The sequence below is a fragment of the Lampetra fluviatilis genome, chromosome 23 (assembly GCF_964198595.1).
Source record: "Lampetra fluviatilis chromosome 23, kcLamFluv1.1, whole genome shotgun sequence".
NCBI lineage: Eukaryota > Metazoa > Chordata > Hyperoartia > Petromyzontiformes > Petromyzontidae > Lampetra > Lampetra fluviatilis.
The window spans coordinates 11,668,697-11,691,712 of record NC_136297.1 but is presented as its reverse complement, the minus strand read 5'-3'; the positions used below and the strand labels follow the sequence as shown (position 1 = coordinate 11,691,712).

At 57.1% G+C, this 23,016-nt stretch overlaps 1 protein-coding gene across 1 annotated transcript in view; it reads left to right on the top strand.

The window, feature by feature from the left end:
- The window catches only part of LOC144940803 (protein sidekick-2-like), a 223,213-nt gene that overhangs the window by 115,806 nt on the left and 84,391 nt on the right, over nt 1–23,016 (top strand). Inside the window, 3 exon segments of the mRNA XM_078867226.1 lie at nt 7,822–7,928; nt 10,926–11,076; nt 19,779–19,912. Of these exon segments, the coding sequence (XP_078723352.1) occupies nt 7,822–7,928; nt 10,926–11,076; nt 19,779–19,912 (392 nt within the window).

The following is a 23,016-nucleotide window of genomic DNA, read 5'->3' as shown; positions in this document are numbered from 1 at the left end:
TGGGAGTATGAGCGAGAGAGTTTCCATGAAGCAAAGCATTAATAAGAAAAAACGAAATGATGAACGAAGCAAAGTGCCGACTACACCGAGCATCTTCTTGTTTCCACTGATCGTAAAAAAAGAGGGAGGGAGCAGAAGGCAGTGGCGAGTAGGAGAGAGGAGAGGGAGGGACGGGAGGAGTGAGTAGGGCAGAGAAGATGGAAGGATGAAAAGAGAGGGGAGAAGAGCGGGTAGCAAGAGCAAGTGGAGAGGCAGGCAGCAGAAGGGAGGACAGAACGGAGGGCAGAGGAGAGGTGTGACGAGGAGAGGCGAGTAAGGGAGGGAGGAGAGTGCAGGAGGGCTCAGAGGGAGGCGGAGGGAGAGGTGAGAGAGGCCGACATGAGCGCAGTTTGATTGATGGCTTCGCACTGCACCGAACCCGTGTCGCTGACCCGGCACCAGCTCGGAACTAGACCAGCACCATCACAAGCATCATCAGCACCAGCCCCATCACCAGCATCATCATCATCATCACCATCACCAGTATCATCATCAGCACCATCACCAGCATCATCATCACCATCACCAGCATCATCATCATCACCAGCATCATCACCAGCATCATCACCAGCCCCATCACTAGTACCATCATCATCACCAGCACCATCACCAGCACCAGCAACATCACCAGCCCCATCACCAGCACCATCATCAGCACCAGCACCAGTACCATCATCATCACTAGCCCCATCACCACCCCCATCACCAGCATTATCATCATCACCATCACCAGCACCATCACCAGTACCATCATCATCACCAGTACCATCACCAGCACCATCACCATCATCATCATCACCAGCACCATCAACATCATCCAGTACCATCATCCATCATCAGCACCCATCATCAGTACCATCACCAGCACCATCACCAGCCCCATCACCAGCATCATCATCACCAGTACCATCACCAGCACTATCATCAGCACCCATCATCAGCCCCATCACCAGCAGCGCCGACGCATTTTGGCAGGACTCCAGTCGGACCTGGCCAGTGAACGCGGGTCACGTGCGACATGGGAATGATCCAAACACAGAATGCACTTGCTGCTCACATTCACCAGCAGCGGTCGCAGTCGGCTCAGCACCTTGACTATCAACAGCACCACCATCGAGACCACCACCACAAGCAGCAGCAGCAGCAGCGCCGTCACGATCACGGCCAGCATCAGCACCGTGAGACAATCACATCAGCACCACCATCACTGTCACACACCAGCAGCTCCATCATCACCCAGCAGCAACATCACCGCCATTATCTGCAGGCCCCCCCCCCCCCGCCCACACCCCCCACCCTACTTTTGGGCTCCTCAGCTGATTGAGTCCCCTGGTGGGGGCAGCAGGGGTGGGAGTGGGGGTCACGAACCACTCTGGGGGGGGGGGGGTGGGCTCCCCCTCTACTGGGGGTCACGGTGTTATCCTGACCCCACACCCCACGCCTCCAATCCCCTGATGGGGGGTGGGGGGGAGATGAGACTCAGTCGAGGATGAAGTCAGCCAGGGTCAAGAGGTCGTCACGGCCAAGGCCACCAATCAGCGTCACGACCGCCACGCCTCGCGGTCGCTTCCTTCCCTCTGCTAGATTGCGAAGCTGTTGCGAACGCAGCGCGGGGAATTGCCGTATAGCTGCCTAAGGCGCCGTTGGTTAGCCAAGCTTAGGATGTGTTGATAACCTAATGTGTGTTGATACCTAATGTGTGTTGATACCTAATGTGTGTTGATACCTAATGTGTGTTGACACCTAATGTGTGTTGATACCTAATGTGTGTTGACACCTAATGTGTGTTGATACCTAATGCCTGTCGGTACCGAATGCCTGTCGGTAGGCTTAGGTTTTGTTGACGACCGCCGATGAAGGTATTGTTGTGGGAGATGGCCGGGGTGAGAATTATTATTATTATTATTATTCGAAGGGGCGGGGTGGAGGGTGAGCGGGCGGGTGGGGGGTGGAATTAGCGCCTCCACAACTCGGCTCGCTCCGCAATCTCCATGGAAATTGGGGGGGTGGGGGAGGGGGTGGAGGAGGGAGAGAGGTGAAGGAGGGAGGGAGGTGGAGGAGGGATGGAGGTGGAGGAGGGAGGGAGGTGGAGGAGGGAGGGAGGTGGAGGAGGGAGGGAGATGGAGGAGGGAGGGGGTGGAGGAGGGCAGGAGGTGGAGGAGTCGAGGGAGGGGGATGGAGGAGGGAGGTGGAGGGGTGGAGGGAGGGGTGGAGGAGGGAGGGGGTTGGAGGAGGGAGGGAGATGAAGGGGAGGGGAGTGGAGGAGGGAGGGGATGGAAGAGGGAGGGAGGTTGAGGGGGGAGGGGGTTGGAGTTGGGAGGGAGATGAAGGGGGGGGGGTGCCCGTGCCATGCTCGTGACGCGGCGCTAACGATTCGTCACGGAGTGGCGGGGTGCAGAGTGGAGGGAGGCGTCGTGACCGTGAGGGGCACGGCGCACTCCGCTCCCCCCCCACCCCCCCCCCACCCCCCCCCCCCTTTGTTGTTTGTCGTCAACTCATTTGATGGTTGGCGCCGAGAGGGCGAGCAAGACCCGCGCGTAATTGTTTAATTGCGAGTCTCTCTGTGAGTGCGTATGTGCGTGTGTGCGTGTGTGTGCGTGTGTGCGTGTGTGTGTGTGCGCGTGCGTGTGTGCGTGTGTGTGTCGCGTGTGTGCGTGTGTGTGTGCGTGTGTGTGTCGCGTGTGTGTGTGTGCGTGTGTGTGTGTGTGCGTGTGTGCGTGTGTGTGTCGCGTGTGTGCGTGTGTGTGTGCGTGTGTGTGTGTGCGTGTGTGTGTGTGTGCGTGTGTGTGTGTGCGTGTGTGTGTGCGTGTGTGTGTCGCGTGTGCGTGTGTGCGTGTGTGTGCGTGTGTGTGTGTGTGTGTCGCGTGTGTGTGTGTGTCGCGTGTGTGTGTGCGTGTGTACGTGTGTGTGTGTCGCGTCGTGTGTGTGTCGCGTGTGCGTGTGTGCGTGTGTGTGTCGCGTGTGTACGTGTGTGTGTTCGTGTGTGCGTGTGTGTGGCGCGTGTGTGCGTGTGTGTGTCGCGTGTGTGCGTGTGTGTGTCGCGTGTGTGCGTGTTTGTTGTGTGTCTCGGCGAGTGGTCGGTAATGTCGTATGTGTGTACGTGTGTGTGTACGTGTGTGTGTACGTGTCTGTATGTGGGGAGCGGGAGTGTGGCAGCGGTTAGCGCGCTGCGCAAAGATTCCCGCTCACGGCCAACAGCGGTGACGATTATCTGAACCGATCCTGGGCCTCCCCTAGGTCGATTCAGCCTCAAATGAGTACCTGGTGTGGTGTGTAAACATCGCCACTGGGGAGACAAAGGCGGCCGGGCGTGGTGTTCGCCACCCACCCCCTCGTAACGTTCGGGCCTTTATAGGTGCTCGCTAACATCACTTGCCCCTACAGTCTGTTAAGGCTACACGGGGGATCTTTGTCTTTAGTAACAAGTGGCAGTGCAGTGTCGCAGCATTCTTGGCGTTGCGTTATTAAGCAACGAGGCCTTTGTGTTGCTGTAAGAGCGCACAAAGGAAACAAAATGATTTGAAGCATTTTCAGATTGCATTAAATGAGCGGCGTGCACAAGTGTGTGTGTGAGTAGTGTGTGTGTGCGTGTGTGTGTGCGTGTGTGTGTGCGCGCGAGTGGGGAGCGGTGATGTAGTGGTCAGCGCGCTGCGCTACGAACCCCGCCGCCCGAGTTCGATTCCCACTCACGGACAACACCGGCGAGGTGCTGGGCCTCCCCCTAGGTCGACTCAACCTTAAATGCGTACCCGTTGCGGTGTGTGTAGCAAGCATCGCCACTGGTGGAGACGAGGTTACCGATCGTGGCGTTACCCCACCCCCAAGGCCGTAGCCATGGAGTCAACATTGGGGAGGTCAAATCTTCCAGGGGATCTGGGGGTCGTCGTCCCCCCCAGAAAAAAACAAAATCATAAAACGAATTTCCTGCCATTTCCTGCGTAAAATATTAAAACATTCACTAACACACAGGATGGATTTTTTTTATTTCTTACAATAATGTCTAATAGTGCATTGTATTACATTGCTCTGTTTTTTTTATTTTTCACATTTTCTTGTTTCATTGTATGTAATGGCAGAGATTAGGGATTAATAAAGTACAACCATAACCGCAATCATATAAACAGAAATCTATTTTGTAGCAATATATTGGGGAGGGGACATTTTGAGCATATTTTAATATTGGGGGGGGGGGGTGTGTGTGTGTCCCCCTCAATATATATTATAATAACGGCCTTGCCCCCCTCCCAACTCTGTGCTCTGCGGCAGCCTTTGAATCTGTGCTCTCGTTAACTGCACATACCCCGACAATGTACGCAAGCTCTGGGATGGTGGGTGGGGATCTTTGCCTTCCGTGTGCATCGTGAGCGAGGCGTGTTTTGATTGGCTGGCGAGGTTGCGCGTGCGGTCGCTTTCCGAGTGTCCGCGGTTTCGTGGCCACGTGCAATCGGCGGTGAGCCGTGCGGGGCTCTCAGCGTGAGAGGGTGGAGGGTAGTGGGGGGTAGTGGGGGGAGTGGGGAAGGGTCAAGGGAGCGATGGCGCAGTGGTTAGCGCGCTGCGCTACGAACCTAACCGTCCGCAGGTTCGATTCCCGCTCACGGTCACCAACAACAGTGACAGCGATGATCGCAACCAGTTATGGGCTTCTTCTAGGTCGACTCAGCCTTAAATGAGTACCTGGTGCGGTGTTTTTTTTTTATTCGCAATTAGGGAGACGAAGGCGGTCGGGCGTGGTGCTGGACATCCACCACCTCGTGTGCTGTTCATAAGTACTCGCTACAGGCACTTGCCTCAAGAGTCTGTTAAAGGCTATACGGGTGACCTGTGTGTGTGTATGCATATCTGTGAATTACTCTGCCAGTCTGCTGTGTCTCTCCCGCTGTGTCTCGGCTGTCTCTGCCTGTGTCTGGCCGATTTACCTCTCCCTGCGGGAGACCCCCCCCCCTCCTCTGCCCCCACCTCCACCTCTCTCCAACTTCCCTCCCTCTCTCTCTTCCCCGTCTCTCTAGGCGTGCCGTCTATCTGCGGGCGCCGATTTATCAGCCCTACTGCCTTGCTAGAGCGGGGGGGAGGGAGGGAGGCCCATGAGTGGCTGTTAGTGCCGTCCTATCTCGCCTCTCTTCAGATTGAGATTGAGTGAGAGGATGGCGAGAGAAAGGAGTTGGAGGAAAGTGTTGGGGCGAGAGTGAGCGGGAGTGAGCTGGGCGGGTGTGGGGGGAGGGTGAGTGCACAACGTCGCTTTGTTTAGGGATGTGGATGAGCGGGGTGTAAGCGTTGTGGGGAGCGGTGGCGCAGTGGTTAGCGCGCTGCGCTACGATCCCGGCGACCGCCCACGGCCACCAACACCCAGTGACGATTGTCTAAACCAGGTCCTGGGCCCTCTACCCGAGGTCGACTCAGCCTCAAACGAGTAACCCGGCGTGTGATGTGCAATCGTCGCCGCCAGGAAGACAAAGGCGGCCGGGCGTGGTGCTGGCCACCCCTCGCCTCGTGTGCCGTGCTAACAGCAACTTTGCCCCAACAGTCTGTTAGAGTCTGTACTGGGGGGGGGAATCTTTGTCTATGGTGTTGAACTCTCCCCGTGAGATGTAATGGAGCCGTCCCCGCTCGAGCTCAGCCCCCCGTGGACATCTCGAGCAGAGCCACGGGGAGGGAGGGAGCCACGGGGAGGGAGGGAGCCACGGGGAGGGAGGAGCCACGGGGAGGGAGGGAGCCACGGGGAGGGAGGGAGCCACGGGGAGGGAGGGAGCCACGGGGAGGGAGGGAGCCACGGAGAGGGAGGGAGCCACGGGGAGGGAGGAGCCACGGAGAGAGAGGGAGCCACGGGGAGGGAGGAGCCACGGGGAGGGAGGGAGCCACGGGGAGGGAGGGAGCCACGGGGAGGGAGGGGGCCACTGGGAGGGAGGGAGCCGCGGGGAGGGAGGGAGCCACGGGGAGGGAGGGAGCCACGGGGAGGGAGCCACGGGGAGGGAGGGAGCCACGTGGCGCGAGGAGCCACAGGGAGGGAGGGAGCCACGGGGAGGGAGGGAGCCACGGGGAGGGAGGGAGCCACGGGGAGGAAGGGAGCCGCGCCCACGTGACACGGAGTCGGCGCGGAGAGAGCAGCAGACCCTGGGGGTGGTGGTGGAGGGTGGGGGGGGTACACCCACGCCACCCCTAGCCCTCACTAAGCCCCCCCCCCCGCCCCTCTATTATTTGTCCCCTTCTGCCTTGGTTCGGAGTCGTGATTGCAGCCGGCGCAGAGTCCGTGGGGCAGGGACTGATAGCCGCTGTGGTCAAGCGAAACTGGGCCAATGCGCACGTGGAATGCAAGGCAATGCAGGGGCGTCGAAAGAGCCTCTCCACGCCGTGACGGTTCCCTGGAGAGGGGGGGCGAGGGGCGGTAGTTGTTGTGTAACCATACTTCACCATGCTGGTCAATGCAGTGGTTATGTGTGGTGGGGACAGGTGCGAGCTCCTTATCCGTGCTGGACCCGTGCTGAAGCCGTGCGCGCGCCTTACCCGTACTAACCCGTGCTGAACCCGTGCTGAACCCGTGCTGAACCCGTGCGCGAGCTTTACCAGTGCTGAACCCGTGCTGAACCCGTGCTAAACCCGTGCGCGCGCCTTACCAGTGCTGGACCCGTGCTGAACCCGTGCTGAACCCGTGCTGAACCCGTGCGCGAGCTTTACCAGTGCTGAACCCGTGCTAAACCCGTGCGCGCGCCTTACCAGTGCTGGACCCGTGCTGGGGGGTGGCACGCATCTAGTACCACCGCCACCGCATAGGGCGAGGGATGTCTGCGTATCACTCGGCCCACCATGAGGCTCGCTATCCGTGGGTCGGTGAATCGAACTCGGGTTGCGGGTTGCTGGTCGCTGGTTGCTTGCTGCTTGCCGCCAGCGGGCGAAGCCCGCGAGGTTACTTGAGGTGGAAGAACATTTATCTGCCAGAAGCCATAAAAACAATAAACCGCGAAATGCAATCTCAGGCTCGCCGTCCTCCCTCCTCCCACTGTCCGTGCGACACAAAGCCGTGGCGTCATCATCTCTCGGTGCGCGCTCTTATATGGGAGACTTCTCCGCGTGATTAAATCACGGGGCTCTGATCTCTGTCATCAATCCTCCTGTCACTCCCCCCCCCCCCCCGTGTCACTCCCTCTCTCTCCCTCTGTGTCACTCACACGCCCCCCCCCCCCCGTTTGTCACTCACCTCCGCGTATGTCACTCACTCCCCCATCCCCTGTGTGTCATTCACTCACTCACTCCCCCACCTTGTGTCACTGCCCCCCCACCCCGTGTCACTCCCCCCTACCCCGTGTATCACTCCCCCCCCCCACCTTGTGTCACTCACCCCCCCCCCCCGTGTGTCACACCCCCCCCCCACCCCGTGTCACTCCCCCCCACCCCGTGTCACACCCCCCCCCCCCCCACCTTGTGTAACTCCCTCCCCCCCCCGTGTAACTCCCCCCCCCGTGTCACCCCCCCCCCGTGTGTCACTCCCCCCCCGTGTGTCACCCCCCCCGTGTGTCACTCCCCCCCCGTGTGTCACTCCCCCCGTGTGTCACTCCCCCCCCGTGTGTCACTCCCCCCCCCCGTGTCACTCCCCCCCCCCACCTTGTGTCACTCCCCCCCTACACCGTGTGTCACTCCCCCCCCGTGTGTCACTCCCCCCCCCCCGTGTCACTCCCCCCCCCACCTTGTGTCACTCCCCCCTACACCGTGTGTCACTCCCCCCCACCTTGTGTCACTCCCCCCCCTCGTGTAACTCCCCCCCCCCCCCGTGTCACCCCCTCCTCCCCACAGGTACGTGATCCCATCTGTGCGGCCCGAGGACGCGGGCTCCTATCAGTGCGTGGCCAGGAACAAGTTCGGGGCTCTGCTGCAGCCGCCCACGGAGGTGCAAGTCGTGTGTACGTACACACACACGGGCACGCGCACGGGCACGCGCACACGTACACACACACACGGGCACGCGCACGGGCACGCGCACACACACACGGGCACACACACACGGGCACACACACACGTACACACACACGGGCACGCGCACACACACAAGGGCACACACACACGGGCACACACACACGTACACACACACGGGCACGCGCACGGGCACGCGCACACACACACGGGCACACACACACGTACACACACACGGGCACGCGCACACACACACGGGCACACACACACGTACACACACACACGGGCACGCGCACACACACACGGGCACACACACACGTACACACACACACGGGCACGCGCACACACACGGGCACACACACACACGTACACACACACACGGGCACGCGCACACGTACACACATGGGCACGCGCACACACACACGGGCACGCGCACACACACGGGCACACACACACGTACACACACACGGGCACGCGTATACACACGCGCACATACAACACACATGCGCGCACACACACATACACACACACGGTAACACGCACACACACACACACAATACACGCGCACATACACGTGTATACACGCACGCGCGCACACACACACACACGTACACAAAGACAACAGATCCCCAGTATAGCCTTGAACAGATTTCTGGGGCCAGTGCGTGAGCGAGTAGCGCCTACGATGACGGACGGTGCTGCGTTATCACGAGGGTTTTGGGTGGCCAGCACCACGCCGGGCCGCCTTTGTATCTCCCCGATGCTGATGTTACCACAGCGCGGCGGGTAATCCATTTTGAGGCTGAGTCGACCTAACGGAGGGCCCTGGACCCTCATTGGTCGCCGAATTCGTAGCGCGCTGCGCTAACCACTGCGCCACCGCTCCCCCGCGAGCGCTCGCGCGCCCACACAATCCCGGCAGCGACGCAATCCTCGGCTCAGCGGCGCGTGTCTGCAGCCGATAAGGTGACGGAATATTACAAACACGACACCTGGACCACAAACACAAACAAACAATCCACATACACGCGCTCACTCCCCCTCCCCGATCACGTGCAGACAGGCTGCTGCTGCTGCTGCCTTAGCAGCGGCGTGGAGGTAGGCGCAGCGTGGTTCGGACGTTCACTCTATAATCATCATACGACTCGCACTTAACACACACACACATTCCCACTTAACACACACGCACTTAACACACACACACACTCCCACTTAACACACACACACTCCCACTGAACACACACACACAACACACACATTCCAATTTAACACACACGCACTTACACACAAAGACAAATATCCCCCGTGTAGCCTCAACAGACTGTTGGAGCAAGTGCTGTTAGCGAGCACCTGTGAAGGCCGCCACGGCACACGAGGGGGTGGGTGGCAATCTTTACACACCGCACCAGGTACTCATTTGAGGCTGAGTCGATCTAGGGGAGGCCCAGTACCGGTTTAGATAATCGTCACCGGTGTTTGTGAGCGGGAATCGAACTCGGGTTGTCGGGTTCGTAGCGCAGCGCGCTAACCCCTACACTACCGCTCCCCACACACAGAGACACACAGACACACACACAGAGACACACAGACAGACCCACACCGCCACGTGCATGCGGCCATGTGCATCGGCTGTAGTCGTCGTTTCAGTGCGACCACATCTCCAGGGTGGAGACGCAGCGACCCGATTCACGCGGGAGAGAGACAAAGAGAGACTGGCAGACAGACGAGACCCCAGGCAGTCTCACAGGCAAACTGTAAAACAGAAAACGATACAATTTGTTTGTATTTTACCAGGCAAGGCCCCATTGAGCTACATCGCTTTTCTTCTCAGCAGCGACCTGGCTATCACAAATGATGGCTCAACGAGGTGGGTCGACACGTGGAAATGTACAGCATCCAAACACTCGAAACCAGCGGCCCCCAACCTTTTTTGGCACCAGGGACCGGTTTCGTGGAAGACAATCTTTTCACGGACCGGGGAGAGGGGAGGGGGTCATCATTGGGTCTTTCCCCCTTTTCAAAGAAGCTCTCCAGCGACGTTTGTTTTTTTTACTCATTTTGGCTACTAGGGGTTAGCAGCTTGTGGGCTTAACAACACTGTGACTGAGACGAGTGCGCAGTGCGGGAAGGAGGAGCGGACGGAAGTAGTAAATAAAATAATGGCGGCGGGCCACGTGCGTGCTCACCGCGCTCAACTCGTTGTTTCTAAATGTGGAGGGAGAGTGGGGGGAGCAAACCGGAGCCGGACGACGAGAGAGAGAGACGCGCAAACCTCCAAATACACTGCAGGCGTCAGGGTTGGTATCGAACCCACGGCCTCCCGTGTACCAGGCGAGGTAGTTAACATCTCCTCGCCACCGCAGCGCAAAGGGAGAAGCAAAGATCGGTCTTGAGCAAGGAGGGGTCCACAGCACGGACGACACGGCCAATAATAGTGGCGAATATTTGAACCGGTCCTGGCCCTCCCCTAGGTTGACTCAGCCTTAAATGAGTTCCTGGTCCGCCAAGGTTGGCTGGAATCTTCAACAGAGAACCTTACTTTAGCGGAACACGATGGTTGCTAAATATATACCACATATGTATGTATGTATACACAGATTAGTCGGCTAACGTTTCGGGCCATTACCCTTGTTCAGGGCAGCTACTCGCAAGCCGGGCATGGTGACGCACGCCTGTAGGCAAGGGTTGGTGGAACACGGAGAGATGTGGGGACATTAGCAAACTCGCTTGGTCAGCTGCGGGTATTGACCCCCCCCCCTCACCGTGTGAATGTGTGGGTGGGGTTAGTGGTGGTGGTGGTGTTGTATCCGTGGTGGTGATGGTTGTTGTTGTTGTTGACAGACCTGGGCGAGGTGCCAGATGGGGGCGAGAGGCGTGTGGTGGTGGTGGTGGTGATGGTTGTTGTTGTTGTTGACAGACCTGGGCGAGGTGCAGGATGGGGGCGAGAGGCGCGTGGTGGTGGTGATGGTTGTTGTTGTTGTTGACAGACCTGGGCGAGGTTCAGGACGGGGGCGAGAGGCGCGTGGTGGTGTCGCGTGGCGGGACCCTCATCCTGGACCCCCCCCGCGTCGCCAGCCACCCCCCCGCGCAGATCACGTGGTTCCGCGAAGGTCGCAAAGTGTCAACCGGGCCCCGAGTGTGAGTACACGCTTGTGTGTGTGTCGGTAGCACGTGTGTTAATGACCCACGTATGAGTACTCGCGTGTGAGCTTATGTGTGTGTACGAGCACCCCGTGTGTGAGTGCCTGTAGCGGGGAGCGGTGGCGCTGTGGTTAGCGCGCTGCGCCGCGAACCCGGAGGCTCCCAGTTCGATTCCGGCTCACGGCCACCAACACCAGCGAGGATTATATCCGAACCCGTTCTGGGCCTCCCCCTGACGGTTCACTCAGCCGGTGCGTCAACATCGCCACTGGGGAGACAAAGGCGGCCGGCGGTAGTGGCGGTCACCAACCCCCCCTCCCCCACCTCCACCTCGTGTGCCGCGCCGGGAAGCTAGCCAACAGCACTTGCCTCAAAAGTTTGTTAAGGCTACCTGGGGGGATCTTTGTCTTTGTGTGATCAGCTGCAAGGTAACGCGCGCTTCGGAATCAGCCGGAGCCGCTCTGATTCACAGACATCACACGGGAGTCTTCGAGAAGCGAGCTTCCAATTCACGCCGCTCTCACGAAGATGCGCATCATGGAGTCGGTGATTGATGCTGCTGCTGCTGCGTTTGCAGTCGTGCACAAACAACAACAACAACATTATCGTTGCGCTATACAAGAACAGCAAATGTATAATATGCGACGGTTCCAGGCTATTTCCCTTCGTCAGAACACACCAACGTAGAGAGGCCAGATAAGTCGAGTGCTGTGCTGTGATGAAGAGAGCCGTTGCCCGAAACGTCTAACCTATGCAATGCTTGTACTATATTCTTGTTATATGATTAAAAAGATAAAGACTCCCCCCGTATAGCCTTAACATAATGTCAGGGCAAGCGCTGTGAGCGAGCAGCACCTATAAATGTTTGCACACCGCAGCAGGAGCTCATTTGAGGCCGAGTCGACCTAAGGGATGGCTCAGGACCGATTCATAAAATCGTCACTGATGTCGAACTTCGGCCGCCGGGTTCGCAGCGCAGTGCGCCGACCATTGCGCCACCGCTCCCCGCGTGGGTTTTGTTGTTTTTGTGAAAGGGGACACACGCACACACACACATTGTGCTGAGGTTTATTGGAGTGAGCGACGCTCACAACAACATGTGGAGCGCCGGGCGGATAAAACACAGCATGTTGGCACAGTCGGGGTGGGGGGGATTGACACAGTTGGTGCATCTGCCAGTCATCTCCATCAACCGATGGCACCTGGGTCCGTGCCGTGACCTCCTGCCAGCAGCGAGCCTTCGACACTTCACGCGATAGCCTCAGAGTGCACCTAGCCTGGCACAAGTGACGAGGTGACGTCGCCGGCACTTAGTGGCGAATGACGCCTGTTGTTTTTGTGATGTTGATGGAGGTGCAATCTTGATTTGAAGCTTTCGTGACTGCAGGAATCCGTACTCTTTGGTTCTTTCGTTAAAGTCACGTAGATAGAAAAATAAAATTTTATTTTATTGATGGAGGTGCATTAAAGACACCGCGTTTCCCGTCGGGTTATTATGTGTTTCATTCGCTGTTTTCAAAGAGAAAATGAATGTTTTAATTGTCATTTACTCTAATGCCTTCCTGTCCTCTGGGTAAATTCCGTAGAACTGTGAGAGAAAAGGCATTTAAAAAAAATTAGTTTAATCAGCCTTGTTATTATCGTGCAATTAAATTATAGCCTTAATTTGAAATTCAAAAAATTACAATTTTCTCCGTCTCGGGACAAATTGGAAGAAGGGAAATCTAAATACAATGTTGAAGTTTCTTTAAAGTCTGATAACACACACACGCACACACAATTGTTCTCACACACACACACACAACAAAGACAAAGATCCCCCTGCAGCCTTCAAAGACTGTCGGGGCAAGGGCCGCTAGCGAGCGCCTCTATGAAGGTGGGTACGGCGCACGAGAAGATGGTGTTCGTCAGTACCACTCCCGGACACCTTTGTCTCCCCACGCCCCAATGCTGATGTTTAGACCGCACCACGTGCTCATTTGAGGCTGAGTCGACTTAGGGGCAGAACCGGGTCCCGTTCGAAAAGTCGCCGCTGTTACTGGACGTGAGCGGGAATCGAAGTCGTGTCGCCGGCCGCTACACGACCACTCGTGCACACAAAGACCCCCCGTGTAGCCTTAACAGACTGTTGGGGCAAGTGCTGTTAGTGAGCACCTACGAAAGCCGGCACGGCACACGAGGGAGTTGGGTGGCCTACACCACGCCCGGCCGCCTTTGTCTCCCCAGTGGCGATGTTTACACACCACACCGGGTACTCATTTGAGGCTGAGTCGACCTCGGTGAGGCCCAGGACCGGTTCAGATAATCGTCACTGGGTGTTGGCCGTGAGCGGGAATCGAACCCGGGTCGCCGGGTTCGTAGCGCAGCGCGCTAACTGCTACGCCACCGCTCCCCACTCACACACACACGCACACTCGCACACACACGCACGCGCACGCCGCTCATTTAATGCAATCTAAAAATGCTTCAAATCATTTTGTTTCCTTTGTGCGCTCTTACAACGACACAAAGGCCTCTCTGCTTAATAACGCAACGTGAAGAATGCCGCGGAATATGGAATAGCGGCAAGAGCGGGTAATTACAGCCGCCTCCAGAGACCGCGGGGGGGCCGCCCCGACCCCTCCCCTGCTCCCCAACTCTCTCTCTCTCTCTCTTCCCCATTCTCTCTTTTTTTTTACGATCAGATGAAACAAGAAGATGCTCGGTGTAGTCGGCACTTTGCTTCGTTCATCATTTCGGGGGTTTTTTTTCAATGCTTTGCTTTATGTGCCCCTCCCCTCCCCCTTTTAAATGAAAGATTTCACAAAATATTTCACGCTCTGCTCTCCTCCTTCTTATCCCATCCCCTCTCTCTACCCCCTCTCTCCCTACTCTATGTCTATGTTCCCCCAGTGTTCTATGTAATATTTGTAATTATTTTTCTTTTGCTACGACCAGTGCTGCATCTGCACCCAGCCATTCTCGCAGTCCTACGGCCTCCCACGAGTAGCTCAGATCTGCATGCAGACCTATCCGTCTTCTCTCTCTCTCTCTATTCCACCCTCTCCCCAACTCTCTCGTCCCCGCGCTCTTCCCCGCTCCGCTCCTCAATTCCCCACTCTCTCAATTCTCCTCTCTCGCTCTCATTATCCCGCTCCCTTCTCCTATCCCCCCCTCTCTCTCCGTCTCCCGCTCCCCCCCCCCCCCCCCCCCGTGTTCCCCGCTGTAATCGCGGGAGATGCCATCCCGTGCGAAGTTCCCAGAGACCGTGAGCCCGGCTCCATCTGACTCCCCTTCCCCCCGCCCCCCCCCCCATGTTCGGTCCCCCCTCGCCTCCGCCCTCCCTCTCCCCGCTGCTCCCATTTCCCCGAATTCTCCTTTTCATTTTCTCTCCTCCGTCTCTCCCCCTGCCCCCGCCCCTCCGCGCCCACTCGATCTCTCCCCTCGCGCGTCGTACATTGTTTCCCCCGATCTTCCACTCTCCCCACACTCTCCCTGCCTCTCTCCTGCCCCCTCTGCTCTTGCCCCCAACCCCCCACCTGCTCCCTCCACCCCCCCCCCCCCCACACACACACACACGGCCCCCCCTCGGCGCTGTTATTTTATTCTGTTACTCGCACATCGCGGGCGCGAATATCGATCCCCGGGTCCACGCTGTCTCACCCGCGTCATCACCGCGGCGCTCGTATCTCCCCTCTCCCCCCTCGCTCCCCCTTCTTCTCGCTCTGCCACCTTTCCTCTCCCCTCCCCCCCACCACCGCCGCCGCCCTCTCTCCCAGCCTCCAGCCTGCACTCTCACCTCTCCTCGCTCTGCCCCTCTCTCTCTCCCGCAGGCTCTCCCTTTTTCTCGCTCTCCCACCTCTTCTCTCGCTCTCCTTCCTCGTACTCTTTCACACCCCCCCCCCCCCACCAGCTCTCTCCCTACCGCTCTCTCCTCCGTCGTTTTCTCATCCCAAACTCTGCCTCTGTGTCTCATCCGCTGTCGCATCCCACTCCTCCTGCCCTTCCTCGCTCACTCTCTTCCTATCTCTCCCCCCACTCTCTCTCCCCCGCCCCACTCTCTCCCCCCCCCCCCACTCTCTCTTCCCCCCCCCCACCCTCTCTCCCACCGCTGCGTAATTGACCCTGACCCCGGCCCCTCCAATCAATCACTTGCGGCCACTCCAGGAGGAGACTTGACTTTTAAACAACTTTTATTGCCGCCAGCAGCAACAGCACTGGAGGTGATTCCGATATGAAATACACAAAGTCACCAGCAACACAAATAATTGCAATAAATCCACGCGATGTGGTGCTAAATGCAGCGCGCACAACACGAAAGAAAAGTCACGTGGTGGTGGTCATCGCGCCCGCCACGGTGACGAGCGAGCACTTCAGAAGGTGAACACCACGAGGGTGCCGTCCACGCTGGTACAGAGAGGGGCTTGTCCGGCTCCTCAGCGTTCGAAGAAGACGCGCTGCACATCACCGCCATGTGTGTGGTACGCGTGCTCCAGCCAGAGCCGCGCCTTCAGCAGGCCCCTGAACACTGGAAGCACAGAGCAGCCGTCAGTGTCACCTTCCAGCATCTTTTTTCCTCGTTCTGTACACCGCCATCTTCGCCTGAGCACAGGCGAAGTTGAGAAGAGAGGGAGGGAGGGGGTAGGGGGGGTCCTGCTCCCTGTTCCCTGCCCACTGCCGTGCCCCCCCCCCCCCCCGCTAGCGCTGTTATGTTGAACGCAAAGGTAAAACATTCCCATCGCTCCATCTCCATGGAGCGATGGATGAGGGTGGTGCTCAGCGGACATCGAAGCGTCGCGGGGAAACCGCGAGCGATGTCGTGGCGACTCGGGGATGATGATGATGATGAAGGAGGAGGAGCATTACACATGCCCAATTATTCGATCTCAACTACGAGGTTGTCGGTTCACACGTTTGAAAGCTCGCGTTCACAGTCCCAATCGACTGCAATCGTCGCCCGTACACATTCACGTGGCGGTGTTGTAGAGTGGGGGGTGGAGAAGGGTAGTGGGGGGGGGGTGATGGTGGGCGGGGGGGTATGGTGGGGGGTAATGGTGGGGTGGGGTGATTGTGGGGGGCGGGGTGATCTTTACGAGGTTTAATTGGAGCCCGAGGTGATTAGTGGCGTGGGAGGCGGTCACGTGGGGTCCGCACGCCAGCCAAGAGGAGCGGCTCCTACCCTGCGTCGTCTCCCCCTCTCGCCTGTCCCACTGAGTGTCTCACTCTCTGTCTCTGTCTCACTCTCTGTCTCAGTGTATCTGTCTCACTGAGTGTCTCACTCTCTGTCTCAGTGTCTCTGTCTCAGTGTCTCTGTCTCACTGACTGTCCCACTGAGTGTCTCACTGTCTCTGTCTCACTCTCTATCCCACTGAGTCCCCCACTGAGTGTCTCACTGTCTCTGTGTCTCACTGTCTCTATCCCACTGAGTGTCTCACTGAGTGTCTCACTGTCTCAGTGTCTGTCCCACTGAGTCTCCCACTGAGTGTCTCACTGTCTCTGTCTTAGTGTATCTGTCCCACTGAGTGTCTCACTGAGTGTCTCACTCTCTCTGTCCCACTGTCTCTGTGTCTCTGTCTCACTGACTGTCTCACTCTCTCTGTCCCACTGTCTCTGTCTCACTGTCTATCTCACCGAGTGTCTGTCTCCGCGCCTCTACGGCATCACTGTGTCTGGCTGTCTTTCACACCGCCTGTCCCTTTGCACCACGGCCAGGATCGCCGTCTCACTCTCTTGTCCCTCTCACTGTGTGTCCGTCTCTCCCACTGACTGCCCCCTCGCCCGTGTCTCTACCCAGGGATTATCTGTCTCTCGTTCTGCCTGTTTATCAGTCTGATGAACACCGCCACCCCCCAACTCATCACAGCCCACTCAACCCCAATCTCTCTCACACACACACATACATCACGGCACCAGCGGGACCCTTTCAAACCATCCACTGCGCGTCCTTCCCGCAGCGCGCACTTTGTGATCGCTCGTTTGAAACTCACTTTTAGCCGAGCGAATGCGACTCCTCGAGATTATTAGCGCCGCAAAGTGAAAGATTCCGCCTTTCCTACCCACCCCCTGTACGATGCCAGGGGTTTTGTGTTTTGTGTTTGGAGGGGGGCTGCACGTGCTGTTGGCAGATACCTCCTGGAGACCGCCACTGGTAAACGAGGGACTTTGTCATTCAAACCCAGTGGCGATGTTTGCGCGTCGCGGTAGGTACTCATTTAAGGCTGGGGTGACCTACAGGAGGCCCAGAACCGATGTGTGCACAGGCACACACACACGGACGCACGCACACACGGACACACCACGGTCACACACGCACACACGCGCACACACAAGTGCTGTTAGCGAGCATCTATGAAGGCCAGAACGGTACACGAGGGGGTGGGTGGCCAGCACCACGCCCGACCGCCTTTGTATCCCCATTGGCGATGTTTACACACCGCACCAGGTCCTCATTTGAGACCGAGTCGACCTAGGGGAGGCCCAGGACCGGTTCAGATAATCGTCACTGGCGTTGGCCGTGAGCGGGAATCGAACCCGGATCGCTGGGTTCGTAGCGCAGCGCGCTAACCGCTACACTACCACTTCCCACACGCGCACACACACACGGTCACACACACACACGGTCACACACACACACGGTCACACACACACACGGTCACACACACACACACAGGGTCACACACACACACGGTCACACACACACACGGTCACACACACACACGGTCACACACACACACGGTCACACAACACACACACACGGTCACACACACACACGCGTCGCTATACTTGACGTAGAGTAGCGTGCGCACAGATCTCGCCGCGTCGCTGCCCTCTCGGCTGCCGGGCGCTGTCGAGCGCTCTTCCACACATTACACAAACATCACAAGCCACAAATTCCGATTCGTCATCATCATCATCATCAGCAGTCAAATAATCGTGATGATCATAATGCCTTTCCTACGGCTGCTGCCATACGTACGCACGTAGCGGTGGTGGTAGCGGTGGTGGCATTCTGGCGACAAGCATTGTGGTTAATGCAGACATGATTCCTTGTAAAAAGGTTTCAGTTTAGTGTTTTAACATCTAAACACCCGGTTTTGTTGGCAGAAAAAAGGGGAAAATCCTATTATCATTTACTGAGCAGTTCGCGTTTCTCTCCATCTCTAACCCTCGCCGCCACTATCTAGAAAAACAAAATCTGGAAACAACAACAACAAGATAATATAATCTTGAATCTCAGTCCCTAATTTGTTGACACAGTGGGGGTCGCTGTGCTCAGAACGGTGGCAACGCGAAACGCAGCTGCGCAGTGTACGCGCCTCGCTCCCGTAGACACACACAGATAGAAATGTGTGTGTGTGTGCATGTACCGTACGTTGAACTTCGTTCGCACCGTACGTAGCCAACCAGTGCTAATCGGTGGTGCGGGGGGTGGACGGACAACGAACAGATGATATAGAGACACAGAGACACGGAAAGAGTGGGAACGACTCAGAGACAGAGAGAGGGAACGACTCAGAGACACAGAGAGAGGGAACGACTCAGAGACACAGAGAGAGGGAACGACTCAGAAACACAGAGAGAGGGAACGACTCAGAGACAGAGAGAGAGGGAACGACTCAGAAACACAGAGAGAGGGAACGACTCAGAAACACAGAGAGAGGGAACGACTCAGAGACAGAGAGAGAGGGAACGACTCAGAGACACAGAGAGAGGGAACGACTCAGAGACACAGAGAGAGGGAACGACACAGAGACAGAGAGAGAGGGAACGACTCAGAAACACAGAGAGAGGGAACGACTCAGAAACACAGAGAGAGGGAACGACTCAGAAACACAGAGAGAGGGAACGACTCAGATACACAGAGAGAGAGGGAACGACTCAGAGACAGAGAAATAGAGAGAACGACTCAGAGACACAGAGAGAGGGAACGACACAGAGACACAGAGAGAAAGGGAAACGACTCAGAGACACAGAGAGAGGGAACGACTCAGAGACAGAGAAATAGAGAGAACGACTCAGAAACACAGAGAGAGGGAACGACTCAGAAACACAGAGAGAGGGAACGATTCAGAGACACAGAGAGAGGGAACGACTCAGAGACACAGAGAGAGGGAACGACTCAGAGAGCGACAGGAGGAGTGAACCGCAGACGAGCGAGAAGACGGCAGCAGTAACCACGCGGTGAGTAGCCGGCGCTACCGACGATTGCCCCGAGCTCTGCGATCCTCGATCTATAAAGATATTTTTCGGCCAAATGAACACGTGCGAGTAAATCGGAGCACTCAGAGAAGAAAACAAAAAACAAAAACTCCATGCGAGCGAGCGAGCGAGCGAGGGGGCAACATTCGATCCCACGCACATGGAACCGATGGAGATGAGTCGACACTTTGCCGTGCCGCTTTCTCCTGGCGAGCGAGGGTACCGGCCCCGTCACCTAAACGTCCCGACGGGTAGGAAGGGAGTCTGGGCACGATCTACCAACCCCGCCGCCGCTTCTACCTCCGAACGCGGCTGCACTGCGTGCCCATGGACGGTGATGATCAGACACTGAAAGTTGATTTATCCCGGAGGAATCCGATGAGCTGCAAAGCTGTTTTTTTTTTATTTTGGTCACCAAATGTTCAGCGTTGATGCCCTTTTCTGTGCGTCAATGATTCCCTTTGCTGTACCCCCCCCCCCCCGCCTAACCCCCCCACCCCACCCCCACCACTCCCTCGCAGGGCCATCACTCACGACAGTCGTCTCGTGGTGATGGCGATGTCCGGAGGCGAGGCGGGCACCTACCGAGCGCACATCCTCAACGAGCGCAACGGGGAGGTGCGCGCCGGCCCGGCCACCGTGGTCACCCTGGGCGGTAGGGACCTCACGGCGTGTACAACGGCACACCTGTAGAGTAGAACACGTGCTCACCTGTACAACGGCACACCTGTAGAGTAGAACACGTGTTCACCTGTACAACGGCACACCTGTAGAGTAGAACACGTGTTCACCTGTACAGCAGCACACCTGTAGAGTAGAACACGTGTTCACCTGTACAGCAGCACACCTGTAGAGTAGAACACGTATTCACCTGTACAACGGCACACCTGTAGAGTAGAACACGTATTCACCTGTACAACGGCACACCTGTAGAGTAGAACACGTGTTCACCTGTACAACGGCACACCTGTAGAGTAGAACACGTGTTCACCTGTACAGCAGCACACCTGTAGAGTAGAACACGTGTTCACCTGTACAGCAACACACCTGTAGAGTAGAACACGTGCTCACCTGTACAACGGCACACCTGTAGAGTAGAACACGTATTCACCTGTACAACGGCACACCTGTAGAGTAGAACACGTATTCACCTGTACAACAACACACCTGTAGAGTAGAACACGTGTTCACCTGTGCAACAACACACCTGTAGAGTAGAACACGTGTTCACCTGTACAACAACACACCTGTAGAGTAGAACACGTGTTCACCTGTACAGCAGCACACCTGTAGAGTAGAACACGTGTTCACCTGTACAACGGCACACCTGTAGAGTAGAACACGTGTTCACCTATACAACGGCACACCTGTAGAGTAGAACACGTGTTCACCTGTACAGCAGCACACCTGTAGAGTAGAACACGTGTTCACCTGTACAACGGCACACCTGGAGAGTAGAACACGTGTTCACCTGTGCAACAACACACCTGTAGAGTAGAACACGTGTTCACCTGTACAGCAACACACCTGTAGAGTAGAACACGTGTTCACCTGTACAGCAACACACCCTTAGAGTAGAACACGTGTTCACCTGTACAACAACACACCTGTAGAGTAGAACACGTGCTCACCTGTACAACGGCACACCTGGAGAGTAGAACACGTGTGTGACGATACAGCAGCACCACCTGTTCACGTGTACAACGGCACCCCTGTTCACGCGGCATCCCGCGCGTGTACCCACGAGAGACGCTGGGACTCACCGCGGGAGAGGGAATAACGACAGGGAGGAGATGGAGAGAGATGGAGCGAGAGATGGAGAGAGAGATGGGGCGAGAGATGGAGAGAGATGGATGGATAGAGGAGGGATGGAGGGAGGGGGATACTGTTGGTCCCCCCCCCCACCGACTCCCCCCCCTCCCCCCCCACAGATAGATGATATCACAGTGGAGGGTGGGGGGGGGAATCGTCGATGTGATTTAAAATCGGAAAGAACCCCGTTCTGGGACCTCCCTTGAAGCGGCGAGGCGCAGAGGAGGGGGCGGGGCGGGGGAGGGGCGGAGCGGGAGGGGGGTTCCAGGAAATCGGAGTTATTTATTTATTTCCTCCCTCTCGCGCGCCTCTGTGGGGGAGCAGAGGAGGATGTCGGGAGGTTGAGGGAGGAGGGCGAAGTAAGAGGATGGATGGGGGGCAGGGGATGAAAGAGGGAGGATGGATGGAGGAGGAGGTGGTAGTGGGGAGGATGGATGGAGGGAGCCGGTGTGGGGGTCGGAGAGAGGGGGGGAGGAGGGAGGGGAGCGGAGGGAGGAGCGAGGGCATGTAGGAGGGAGGGGGGAGGAGGGAGGGGGGAAGAGAGCGGAGGGAGAGGGAGCAGGTCGGAGGGAGGGTGGAGGAGGGAGGGGGAAAGAGGGAGAGGAGAGTAGGGAGAGGGGAGGAGGAAGAGGGGGGAGAGGGGAGGGGGAGAGCGGAGGGAGGAGGGGAGCGCAGGGAGAAGGGAGAGGGAGCAGGTAGGAGGGAGGGGGGAGAAGGAGGGTGGAGGAGGGAGAAGGGAGGAGGGAGGGGAGCAAAGTGAGGAGGGAGAGGGAGAGGGGAGGAGGGAGAGGGAGAGGGGGTTGAAGGATAGAGGGGAGGGAGGTGAATTGGATCAGATGAGATCAGGATCCTCGCTCGCGCAGTTCCGGGGTCGTGGTGAGAGTCCCCGCTGTGTGAGCGCACGGCGTGGACTCGCACCCCATACCAAACCAGTGCCGGATGAAGCGAGTGCGGGGCCTGTAGCATATGTCGTTATAAAGGGGCCCTAAAATAAAATTTTTAAAACACGTAAATATTAAAACACAATTTTTTTTACTTGCATAGTAAAGTAATTGTATTTTTTCATTTACTATACGGCCAGATAATACGACAAATCGCTAACCTTAAACACCCGGTCGTTCATAAAAGTTGAAGGCAGTATAGTACTATAGTAATAGAGCAAGTGCAGAATCACTGAACCGGAATTGATAGAAGGGAAGTAATAAAATAATAAAAATAAAACATAATAAAATGAAATAATTCTCACGACGTTTCGGCTACAACGCAAGCAGCCGTCTTCAGGTGAAGAAAGCTTTAAATCGGAATTGATAGCTTAAAAGATTTTAGCGCGTGGTCCTTGAAAGTGCGAGGCCCGTAGCTACTACAATATGTAGTAGCAACTTGTGTAGCTACGACACATGTGTAGCTACTACAATATGTCGCTACTTTAGCTACGAGGATCATCCGGCACGGCTCAGAACCCGCCTCGCATCGCGATACAATTATCACGATTTAGTGTCCCGACTCGATTCAAGTGGCTGCAAAGATGGGCGGGGTGGTATCACGTCAGTCAATTACATAGAACATTTCCGATTCGAAAACATCGAAAAATCTTACACACGCGACTCCATCGGCGTACACTCCGCGCTGTGTGCCACCACGTGATGGTGGCACGTGGCGCTCATTCATCTCGTCGCAGCGGGGGGGGTGGCGGGGGCATCAACAGGAGGAGGAGGGAGGTTGAGGAGGAGGAGGGGGATAGGAGGGAGGCGGGAGCGCTCACTTATATCACACGCGCACTGCAGTAGCAGTGAGCGTGGTGATGCACCGATGTTGCGAGCAGCACATTCCCGCCTCTCAACGCGCCACGTGTGCCAGTGAGTGTCACTCCAGCAGCAGACAGAGAGAGGCAGTGAGTGTCACTCCAGCAGACAGAGAGAGAGAGAGTCAGTGTTAGTGAGTGTCACT